The sequence below is a fragment of the Aegilops tauschii genome, chromosome 2 (genome assembly GCF_002575655.3).
Source record: "Aegilops tauschii subsp. strangulata cultivar AL8/78 chromosome 2, Aet v6.0, whole genome shotgun sequence".
NCBI lineage: Eukaryota > Viridiplantae > Streptophyta > Magnoliopsida > Poales > Poaceae > Aegilops > Aegilops tauschii.
In genome coordinates this window covers 571129434-571141716 of record NC_053036.3, presented here as the reverse complement: position 1 = coordinate 571141716, position 12283 = coordinate 571129434, and the positions used below count along the sequence as shown (strand labels likewise).

The window sequence follows — 12283 nt, the reverse complement described above, 5'->3', positions numbered from 1 at the left end:
CCTATGTGAAGGACTTTTTTGCAAAGAAACATCCACCTCCGGAGGAGAAGATAGATAAGGTGAAAGTTCAGCGCACTTTGGATGCCCTGAAGCGACCACGACCTTCTCCGCCGCAAACCAACTATGATCGCATTATTGAAAGGTCATATAAGGAAGCGTCCCGGTTGGGAAGTACTTGTAGTGATCGAAGGTTAGCAAAACAAAGAAGTGGGAATTCCCCAGCTCGGCGAACAAGCGAACCAATCGTGCCCCCCGCTCAAGGTGTCTAGCAAAATCGTCGCTAATCATCCGGGGATGGTGTCCGGTACCAATCCTGGAGATTACCTGCCCGACGATGCACATTTTGATACAATGGAGGTGGACGAATTCAAATACCGGCACGGGAAGCCTCTCGTCAAACCTGGTCATCCTCCTATAACAACGATGATGCGAAGATTCCATGAGTGGTACATGGACACCTGCAGCAAGTCTGGGAAGGATACTTTGACGCTGAGAGTTAAAGAGGAGCACGACCTCATTGGAATTGATCTGTTGTCTGTTCCATTTGAGGAGTTCTTCCCGTTTTTCAATCAAAAGGCCCTCGATAAAACAATCGTCACTTGCTACTGTCTATAAGTACTACTTCTGTAATTAAGTCTCTATATATAGCTCAGCTCTTTCATTGCATGTATATATAATTATCCTCACTATATTATGCAGACTGAAGATCGCCGAATGCAAGAAAAGACAAATCGGTGATATTGGGTTCATTAACACAAATCTCAAAGATGAATGGAATGTTAAATATGATGCCAAACAAATCGAGGCCAACTTGCTATGATCGTTGCTTCAAAATCAAAACAAAGATAAAATATTCTTTCCTTACAACTTCAAGTGAGTGTTACTGTCTTGTGCATATTCGGTTTCCCTTATTACTCGAGGTTATAGTAATGTAATTGATGAGTTATGCATGTGTGCGCAACTTCCACTTTATTCCGCTAGAGATTAAGCTGGAGCAGGGACTAGTAACCGTCATAGACTCGAGATGAAAAGATCCCGAGGAGTATGCGGCCATGACTAAAATGCTCGAGAAGTAAGTTCAATCATTATCGCACCATATCGGCAACTTTGTTCATTTCCTGATATCAAGTAATTGTTTTCTTTGTCTGGCAGGGTTTGGAAAAAGTTCACCGCAGAAGCTCTGGGACTGCCGGGGGAGCTGCGATTTACACACCCGAAAGTAAGTACTACTAGCTAGTTTCGCGCATCTCCCATTGATTCTAGCTAGTTTCATCAATACCATTTAGCATGCTTGCTTATCAGTTTGATTGACCTCTATTTCTTGTAAAGTGATTGTGGCAGGAACCCGGGAATAATTACTATGCATACTACGTTTGCGAGTTCATCCGCCACACGACCTGTGAGCGGGGCTACTCTAAAAAATAATATGAAGTGCGTAAGCAATAATATTCACAATTTTATTTTATTACCATCATTTGTGTTGAGTTTCATTCATATATATGTATTGACCCCCTTCTTCAAATTAGATGTTTCAGATGCGGGATGAACTCCTACCACAAGATCGCATACGAGCAATTCAAGAGGAATTGGCGGGATTCTTTCTTGACCACGTCATCGATAAAGCCGCAGAATACCATGTGGAACTTGAGTTCAGATGTTAGGGGATTGTAAGAGATCTTATATTGTATATATGTAGCCAGTAGCGTCGGATAGATATACGAAAACTTGTTGTTCGACCAATCTCTTGGAGAAGGAAAGGTCGATCACTTCTCTCTGTATATTTTCATGACGATCTTCTGTACTTAATGGTTTCCTTCAGTTGCTTACTAGCTAGCTAGCGTGTCGAGTCCTCTATATACGTATAGTACGTAGCCTCGACCAAGCACGGAGATTAGAGAGGACACTTCTCTCTATTAGCTAGCTAACACAATATATGAAACCCCTAAATTAACCCTACAAAACCACCAAAACCCCCCAACCCCCCCCCCCTCCCCCCCCTTAAAAAAACAAAAACCCCAACCCTTGAACTGCTGACGTGTGGATGCCTTTTGGTCGTGGTTGGTGCTACCAACCAGGACAAAAGGCCCTCCTGCCTGGGCAAGCCGCAACAGCCACGTGGAGCCCCATCTGTCCCGTTTTGTAGGCGAACCGGGACTAAAGGTATTGGGCTTTAGTACCGACCCTTTAGTCCCGGTTCTGAAACCGGGACAAATGGGCCATTTTCTACTAGTGCCTCCGTGTCGGCCCGACGTGGCCGTTTCCCCCCTCCGGGACACGGCGGTAGCAACACCCGTAAGGGGGGCACACCCCGGAGCCCCGTGTCGGGTGCCTGCGCCTGCCACCATGCTTCCACAACCGTAGGAGGGCCCACCGCAACTCCTGGCGGCATTGCTACCCCCCCCCCCAGGTACCCCGTCCCGTCTAACCCTGACACAGACGACCGCCGGATCTAGCACTTTGACTTTTGTCGGACGGGGTTTGACCAGTGGACCTTTTCACCTGGTTGTCATAGCCCAGCCCATAGCTACACCCCCAACACCGTCCCGGCCCAACCCACCCAAAGTTTCCCTCCATGTCGGCCCGACGTGGCCGTTTCCCCCCTCCGAGACACGGCGGCAGCGACACCCGTGAGGGGGGCACACCCCGGAGCTGCGTGCCGGGTGCCTGCGCCTGCCACCACGCTTCCACAACCGTAGGAGGGCCCACCGCAACACCTCGCGGCATTGCTACGCCCCCCCCCCTCCAGGTACCCCGTCCCGTCTAACCCTGACAACGACCGCCGGGTCTAGCCCTTTGACTTTCGCCGGACGGGGTTTGACCGTTAGTCCTTTTCACCTGGTTGTCATAGCCCAGGCTTAGATGGATATACGCCGACGGCTTGAGCTGGGCCGTCGGAATACACCCATCTATGCCGACGGGGGCCGTCGGCATAGGTTTGGCCGTCGGCATCGCCGGTTATTCTGGTAGTGCTTCCTATGTGTATGGTTTCTGCCGTATTGCCGAGTTCTATTTTTTGAGCCCTCGGTAAAGAACTTATAAGCCGAGTTATGTGTTCTTGTCGTGTCCTTTTTGGCGGACTCTCGGTAACGAGTGGTGGCTGCCAAGTCCGAGAAATCACCGAGAACTATACTCGGTAGAGATCTTTTTAGCCGACCTCCCATGAAAGGGAACTTGGTGAAAGGCTGAGAACTCGGCAAAGACGGATTTTCCATTAGTCCAAACTATAGGATTAACAGAGTGTGTCTATTTATGCAGAGTAATGCACGCGTGCCGGCGTGCGTGCGCATTGATCAAGCGAGTGACATATCTCGTAAAGAAACACATATACATGTAATTAAGCAGACCGAATCACCTAAGTTTACTCTGCATGTGATATATATGTGTGACTACCCACCATGTAAGCGAAAATGACTTATCGTAGGAACATTCAGCAATGCTCCACGTCCGTTTTCCAGATGAAGAGAAGAAGATATCCGATCCAGAATCCGCTCGGCCGATTTGGATACACATGCGAGTCCGTGTGTAACTTGTAGCGGAGCTGATTAATGAGATTGGTGCGTGCATGCAAACTTTATCTTCGCGTCGCGCGAGCAGCACCCACCCCGCGCAGTGCGCAACTGCACATGCAGAAGAAGACATCCGATCCAGAGTATGCTTGGCGTCAGAGGGGAGGCTGGCGCCATTGCCCATTGGTACTCCTCCGGACGACGCGGAGCTTAGCTATTTCCATGCTAGATTGCTGGGATCGACCATTAATGCGTGCCGTCCTTCTCCCAACCACCACCACTCCACGGGCCGACGACGACGCCATGGCCATGGGGACCCAACCTCAGCTCGCTCACAGTCACAGGCTCGCAGCTCCTCGTGATCCCGAGCTATCTATCGTATCCAAGCCCTCCATCGGCCTCTCCCTCCTATAAATTCGCCTGCTCTGCATGCTAATCTGTATCTCATCCATCACACTGGCCAGCCAGTAGCCACAGCGACCACTGAAGAAGAGGCAGATGCCAGGCATGGCATCCAGCAAGGGTCTTCTTGTGTTCGCTCTCCTGCTTGCTGCTGCTATCCTCGTAGCCTCGACTGACGAACACCCTGGTGAGCTAATGCACCAACTCCTCGGAGCAGTTTTGAACTGGCAGGAGTTAAATTAATTGCTCTCGTCATTAGGCTAAGAAACTTGCTTTGCTGCGTTAGCTACTAATTTCCATCACCCTTTTGTTTCTCTCCATGTAGAGGCCAAGAAGGAAGAGAATGAAGCCGGCGTAAAGAACTTCTTCCACTTTGGCGGAGGCCACCACGGGCACGGAGGCGGCGGGGGAGGCTATGGCGGAGGTGGAGGAGGTTACGGCGGCGGCGGAGGCTACGGAGGAGGTGGTGGAGGTTACGGCGGCGGCGGCTACCCAGGCGGCGGAGGAGGCTACGGTGGCGGTGGCGGCTACCCTGGCCACGGTGGGGAAGGCGGAGGAGGCTACGGTGGCGGTGGCGGCTACCCTGGCCACGGTGGGGAAGGCGGAGGAGGCTACGGTGGCGGTGGCGGCTACCCTGGCCACGGTGGGGAAGGCGGTGGAGGCTACGGCGGCGGTGGCGGCTACCCTGGCCACGGTGGGGAAGGCGGTGGAGGTTACGGCGGCGGCGGCTACCCAGGCGGCGGAGGAGGCTACGGTGGCGGTGGCGGTGGCCACGGCGGAAAAGGCGGCGGAGGCTACGGCAGCGGCGGATGTCACTGGGGCTGCTGCGGGCACGGGCTCTTCCATCACCATGGCTGCCGCTGCTGTGCGCGCGCGGACGAGGTTCCGGAGCCCATGTACCGGGCGCCGGCGGAGGTCCGCAACTGAGCACACGATCGAGACGAAATGCAGCCATGCATACGTACGTACGTACGGTAGGCAGTACTGCCCAGTGCCTACCTGCGTCGAACTCTACGTGCATGCCGTTGCTCTGCACGCCTACGTGCATAGTAATTAGTATTAAATTACTAAAGTAAATAAACATGGTCCGTGGTGAGCAAAGGGAAGGTGCATATATGCGTGCGTACGCATACGTACGTGCGCGTTGCACGGTGACCTTGTATAGAACACATGCATCGCCTCCGTGTTCTTGCAAGGTTGTATGCATGTCCTGTATGAAGACCCCCGTTTATCTGTTATCGTGGAATGAAATCACATGCATTGGCCCGATGCACTTAATTCCTTCTGTGATCATTAGTGTTGTATTTCAAATGTTGCAAAGAACTGGAAGGGAGTGTAGAAATCTTGACAGACACTGCAACCAGTGGCATGTCACGTAAGTTGATCGAGCGCATTGTAGGAACTTCAAAGTCTATAACAGAAAGTACCATCGCAAGAGAAAAGTTCACGATAAACCAGAGACCTATAAGTACTACGGAGTACATTTTTTCACGATAAACCAGAGACCTATAAGTACTACGGAGTAATTTGTTTCCTTTGGTGCTCTCGATCAACGAAAATAAGAGTGTCGTCGTTGGGTGGACACAAATGAACCGCACCGACCATACATTTTTGCTCTACAGTCACCGATCTTCCATCGTGGGGTCACTCGGGATTAATTAGGTTTACTGGATCTGGCAGCAGCAACCAATCGACTGTCACTCAAAATGGTAATGGGAAAAATCAGATCGGGTAAATGCCAACAAAGCACAAGCTTGTGTGTCACTGTCACTGTCCTTATCCTCGGTGGCAAGGAAATCTTTTACTCCATCCTCGACTCTCAAGTAGGGTTGGTAGCAAAACGAAAATGAACGAAACTGATTTGTTTCCGTCTTTTTTAGTGAAAACTGATACCACCGCGGAAATTCAGAAAGCAAATACGTAAGCGGACATAGCCGAAAACGAATACTAAGTTAATTATATGGTAAACATGAAATACAAAGGTGAAAGTTTGCTAGAAATCGTAAATCTCTAGAGCATATAGAAAAATACAACATAACCAACAAAGTTGTGCAATTGCGCACCCAAGAGAAGGTCGCTAGTGAGCATGCGTGGAGGATAGGAGTGGAAGGCTTGTAGTCAGAGTAGCGAGGATCAAGACAGTACGATGGATTAGGTTTTAGTTGATAGGATTACGTTGGACCAAAGTGTAGTGCGCTAAACTGGGTAGCCTACATACAAATGACAAATGAGAATTTTCGTTAGTGCCTTCAAACTTTTCATTTCTGCATGACTAACATCCGAAAGTGCCATTCTGCTTCTGTTCAGAAAGATTTCTGTTTCTTTTTCTATTACTTCCGTTTTGTTTAACCAGTGCTAACTTTCAGCTTCAGAATACGTATGATTCTATAAACCTCACTACCAAGTTTTTATGGCCCCTACAAAATTTTAGAGAGAATCGGCAGTGGGGCTTATAAATTGCAGTTCCCTCTGAATGTGGCATTCACCCTGTTTCCATGCCAGTCAATTGAAGAAGCACGTAGGCACACGTGCAGTACCCTGCACAGATCCACCTTTAGTGGGTGAATGGCAGAGTCATGACTCAGCCTCTAGCAATTCTGGAAACAAGATCTCTCTGAAGTAATAATGGAGTTCTAGTTACTCAGTGGCTAGTGGAGTGGGAAAATCTCAAACCAGAAGAAGCCACTTGGGAAGATGCAAACTTCATGAAACGGGTGTTCCCCAACTTCTTTGCAAGAACCATAAAAGCATGGTTCCCCCGTTTCGAAAAAAAAGCATGGTTCCCACATCGTTATACTGAGGTCAAGCATGTTCTTCAGCGGGAGGCACTGTCAGCTGAATCCTATTCTGCAAGTGTCATGTTATTCAGTTAACTGTCGCATACCGGTTCGGCTACAGTTAAGAAGATCCTAAGGTGGAGGTTGACGATGACGAGATGAATGGCGGCTCGGGGCCGAAGACTGTTTTAACTAAACTACAGTTACTTTCATGGCGCTTAATCATGTCATCGCCCCTAATCTGGCAGGCGATGCAAAGCATGGCAATGAACCACCAAAGGAGGCGACAAGTAATAGTGAATGATTGAATTCAAGTAATTGGGCTGAGTCGAGTAAGTGGGCCGCGGGCCATGTAATTGTGGTGGTAGCGTGTGAGTGGGAGAGCCTGATATAAGCTCAACCTCTGTAGCTGTCCGGCAAAATAGAAAATATCTGAAATGAAATAGTCTATTTTCCCCTCCCGTGCTCTATTTCTCCTTCTCCCTGAGCTTCTTCTTCTCCACGCCGCTACCTGCTTTTCCCCGTCCCAAATCCTAGGGTTTACCCAAGGCAAGGACACGACAGTTGGTATCAGATTGCCTCTTCGATCCGTTGATCCCCGCTTCCTCGAGATCGGACTGTAACATCGACCGATCGGTTGTGTGGCTGCTCCGGTAGCCGCCTGTAAATCCGAGATCGGCGTTGGTCCGGTTCAGAGAGGGTGACGACGGCGCCGTTCATGCCGAGCGCGCAGACTCGACATCTGGTGGACGTAATGGCGACGTTTGAGGAGCGCGTGTTGAAGGAGTTAGCCGCCCTCAAGGAGATTGGTGAACAGGTCGCACGCATCGACGGGATCAGTGCACGGCTTGATGGCCTCGACATGAAGTTCTCCGAGCAGGTGCAGCGCCTGGACCAAGTGCAAGCGAAGGTTGATCTCTCGGTTACTTCCATCGGGGAGATCCACCAGGAACAAGTGCAGGTGGCTCGCGTGATTAAGGAGTCCCATAGTACTCAAGATGCAGATCTGCACCGGCTCGCGCAGCCCGGCTGTTTTGCGGCGTCTCCGACCGCCGCGCAGGCAGCGTCCACCACCCAAGTACCCCCTTCGCTCCGTCGACCCTTCGATCCTGGACGACCACCGCAGTCCCCGCGCCCCCCTGATGAGCAGAGCTCCAAGCGGCCATGGATGCCGAAGATGGAGTTTCCCCGATTTGATGGCGAAGGGGTGCGCATGTGGTTGGACAACTGTGAGGTCTACTTCCAGCTGTACCAAATTCCCGAAGGATTCAAGCTTATGTCTGCGTCTCTGCATTTACAAGGTAATGCTGCCCATCGGTATCAAGCATGTAAGCACACAGATGCATGTGCGGACTGGCCACGGTTTAGAGCAGCAATTCTGCGGGAATTTGATGTCAATATCCATCGTAATTGCCTGCGTGAGTTACTATTACTCAAACAAGACAATACAGTTCAGCAATATCGTACGGCGTTCAATCAGCTGGTGTATCAAGTGAGACTGTATGACGCAACTATCAGTGAAAATATGCTGGTCACTCAATTTATGCTGGGACTAAAAGAGGAAATCAGGTCTGCGGTTGAGATTCAGTTACCTGCTACTGTGGGACTGGCAGCAGAATACGCCTTGGTGCAAGAAGCAGTTTTAGAACATCAGAAAGTGCAGACAACAAAAGTTCAAAAACAGTTCAGCAGTCCCAAATACACTGCAAATCGCCAAGACCAGTCTGTTCGACCCCAGTTCGCTGCAGGAGACTTATGGCGTGCAAAACAACCTAAGGAATTCAGGAGAGCAAATGGACTCTGCTACAGTTGTGGAGAGAAATACAATCAGAGTCATGTGTGTGCCAGCAAACCACCTCTGCAACTCAAAGCTCTGCAAGCGCAGGAAATTGAAGGACAGTTATCGGATGAGATTCTGAACGCCATTTCTGCTGAGGAGGCTGTAGAAGAAGTAGCACCTTACTTATCTATCAATGCTATAGCTGGTTCTGAAAATCCTAAAACAATCAGACTTCGGGCTCTAGTTGAAAACAAAGTTATGTTACTACTAGTGGATTCAGGGAGTTCTCATACATTCATTGACAGGCAATTAGCAGACAAACTGAAACACAAAGCAACTACTCTCACCAAACCACTGCAAGTGAAAGTGGCCAATGGAGATCAACTTCAATGTGATACTGAAATGGCAGGCTTACAATGGTGGATCAGTGGACACACTTTCACTTCTGACATGAAAGTTATTGATCTTGGTGGGTATGATGCAATCTTAGGTATGGATTGGCTTGCCAAGTGGGGAGCCATGACTTGTCACTGGGAAGAGAAGTGGCTACAGTTTGATAAACAAGGTCAACAGATTAAACTACAAGGGGTGATAGAGAAAGAGCAAACTGAACTCAAGGCCATTTCTATGGAACAAATGCTCAAATGGCACAAAGGTAATGACATATGGGCTACTATTGTACTATCTCCAGCTCTGCACACTGAAAATCAGGAGATGCCAGAGTGCATTACCAAAGTCCTAGCAGATTTTACTGATGTGTTTGAAGATCCTCAACAGTTACCACCCCACAGAGTGTTTGATCATGCAATCTCACTGCTGCCTGATAGTGCACCAGTTAATGTAAGGCCTTATAGATATAATCCACAGCAGAAAGATGAGATTGAGAAACAAGTCAATGAGATGTTAGCTTCTGGACTGATTAAACCCAGCATGTCACCATTTGCTTCTCCGGTGCTGTTAGTCAAAAAAAAGATGGGACATGGAGATTCTGTGTGGACTACAGAAGACTGAATGCTTTGACAGTGAAGAACAAGTTCCCTATGCCTGTAGTTGACGAATTGCTTGATGAGCTAGCTGGGGCAAAGTGGTTTTCTAAATTGGACCTCAGATCGGGATATCATCAAATAAGGATGATAGAGTCAGATGAAGCGAAAAATGCATTTAAAACTCATCATGGACAGTACCAATTCAGAGTGATGCCCTTTGGTCTCACAAATGCTCCTGCAACTTTTCAGTGCCTGATGAACATCATTTTTGGCAAATATGCAAGAAGATTTGTTCTGATTTTCATGGATGATATATTAATATTCAGTGAAACACTGGAAGAACATGAGGAACATTTAAGACAAGTCTTACAAACTCTGAGGACCAACCAGTTGTATGCAAAGATGAGCAAATGTTGTTTTGCAACCCAGCAAATCAGCTATCTTGGACATGTGATTTCTGACCAAGGTGTGGCCACAGATCCTGAGAAAACAAGAGCTATGGAACAGTGGCCCCAACCCACCTCTTTCACCGAGTTGAGGGTATTTCTGGGTTTAACTGGGTACTATAGGAAGTTTGTTCCACATTATGGCATTTTGGCAAAACCACTGACATCACTATTGCAGTTGAAGAATTTCCAATGGACACCTGCAGCACAACTAGCCTTTGAGAAGCTCAAAACAGCTATGTCTTCCACACCGGTGTTGGCCCTGCCTGATTTCTCCAAATCATTTGCAGTAGAGACAGATGCCTGTGATACGGGTATTGGTGCTGTCCTCACTCAAGAGGGCCACCCTATGGCCTACTACAGCAAAGCTTTAGGAGTCAATAATCAGAAATTGCCTACTTATGAAAAAGAATTCATGGAAGTAATGATGGCAGTGGATAAGTGGAGGTCTTATCTCAATAGAGGACCATTTGTAATTAAAACAGATCACAAGAGTTTATGCAACTTGGAAGACCAAGTACTTCACACTGAATTGCAGAAAAAAGCAATGGCAAAACTGGCAGGCCTACAATTTAAATTTCAGTACAAAAAGGGCACAGAGAACAAGGCAGCTGATGCTTTATCCATAATTGGACATGTCTTTGCTGTGCAAGCAGTGTCCACTGCTCAACCAGTTTGGGTGCAAGAAGTGGCAAACTCTTATGCAGTGGATACCAGAGCACAAGAATTACTAACAAAATTAGCTATAACACCTGAGGCTGAACTTGGATTTGCACTGTCACAAGGTCTCATCAGATTTAAAGGAAGAATTTGGATTGGAGCTAATGCTGGACTGCACACCAGGTTAATTGAGGCCTTTCATGCATCTCCTATTGGGGGACACAGTGGAATTCAAGCTACTTATCAGAGAGTAAAGAAGTTATTTCACTGGAATGGCATTAAACAAGATGTGCAAAATTTTGTACAACAATGCCAGACATGTCAGCAGGCCAAGCATGAACATTGCAAATATCCAGGTTTGCTTAATCCTCTACCTATTCCAGCCAGAGCTTGGGAAGATGTAACCATGGACTTTGTGGAAGGACTGCCTAAATCAAATGGACACAGTGTCATTATGGTAGTGGTGGACAGATACTCTAAGTACAGCCACTTTATTCCCCTCAAGCATCCATATTCTGCTGCTACAGTTGCTCAAATGTTCATGCAACATGTTGTCAAGCTTCACAGCATGCCTCTGACAATCACTTCTGACAGAGATACCATCTTCACTAGCCATTTCTGGAAGGAATTGTTGGCAATCTGGGGTCCCAAATTACAGATGTCCACTGCTCGACATCCTCAAACCGATGGGCAAACGGAAAGAGTGAACCAATGCTTGGAAATGTACCTGAGATGTGCGGTACATGACTCTCCCACCAAGTGGCATAATTGGCTAGCTCTGGCAGAATTATGGTACAACACTACTTATCACTCCTCTTTGGGCTGCTCCCCTTTCAAGGCTTTGTATGGGCAAGATCCTCACATGGGACAGTTCCTTAGACCTCCTGAAGAGGCATCTCCTGATGTGCAGCAGTGGCTTCAGGAAAGACAAGCTTATGCTGAACATATGTAACATCACCTCCAACGAGCTCAACAGAAGTGCAAAGCAGATGCTGACAAACACCGCTCACCTAGAGAATTTACAGTGGGGGAAGATGTGTTCTTGAAACTGCAACCTTATGGTCAACTGTCTTTGCTCAATAGACCATGCCCCAAGCTTGCTTTCAAATATTTTGGACCTTTCAAGATCGTGGAGAAGATTGGACCAGCAGCATATAAGTTGGAACTGCCCACAGATGCTCAAATCCACAATGTGTTTCATGTCTCTCAGTTGAAGCAACATGTGCCTGATCACACTCCAGTATTTCAGTCCCTTCCAAAACTACCACAATTGGATACTGAAGATCTTTCTCCTACCGAAATTCTGGATCGTCGTTTGGTCAAGAAAGGCAATGTCGCCTTGTTACAAGTGCTCGTGCGTTGGGCGACTTTGCCAGTTGAGTTTGCCACATGGGAAGATTACACGGCGCTCCAGAAGAGGTTTCCACAGGCAGCAGCTTGGGGACAAGCAACTCCTCAAGGGGAGGGCACTGTCATCGCCCCTAATCTGGTAGGCGATGTAAAGCATGGCAATGAACCACCAAAGGAGGCGACAAGTAACAGTGAATGATTGAATTCAAGTAATTGGGATGAGTCGAGTTAGTGGGCCGCGGGCCATGTAATTGTGGTGGTAGCGTGTGAGTGGGAGAGCCTGATATAAGCTCAACCTCTGTAGCTGTCCGGCAGAATAGAAAATATCTAAAATGAAATAGTCTATTTTCCCCTCCCGTGCTCTGTTTCTCCTTCT

General features: G+C 48.2%; 2 protein-coding genes across 2 annotated transcripts; both read left to right on the top strand.

The window, feature by feature from the left end:
• The first annotated feature begins 3941 nt into the window (after window positions 1-3941).
• On the top strand, window positions 3942-5186 carry LOC141041788 (uncharacterized). Its single transcript, XM_073509025.1, has 2 exons — window positions 3942-4095; window positions 4234-5186. The coding sequence occupies exons 1-2, from the start codon at window positions 4005-4007 to the stop codon at window positions 4833-4835; spliced, it is 693 nt and encodes a 230-aa protein (XP_073365126.1). The 5' UTR covers window positions 3942-4004; the 3' UTR covers window positions 4836-5186.
• Window positions 5187-7439: 2253 nt separating this feature from the next.
• Window positions 7440-12106, top strand: LOC141041281 (uncharacterized). The gene is made up of 4 exons (XM_073507411.1): window positions 7440-9305; window positions 9395-11296; window positions 11396-11505; window positions 11641-12106. Exons 1-4 carry the CDS (start codon window positions 7440-7442, stop codon window positions 12104-12106), a joined length of 4344 nt encoding a protein of 1447 aa, XP_073363512.1.
• The last annotated feature ends 177 nt before the right edge of the window (window positions 12107-12283 follow it).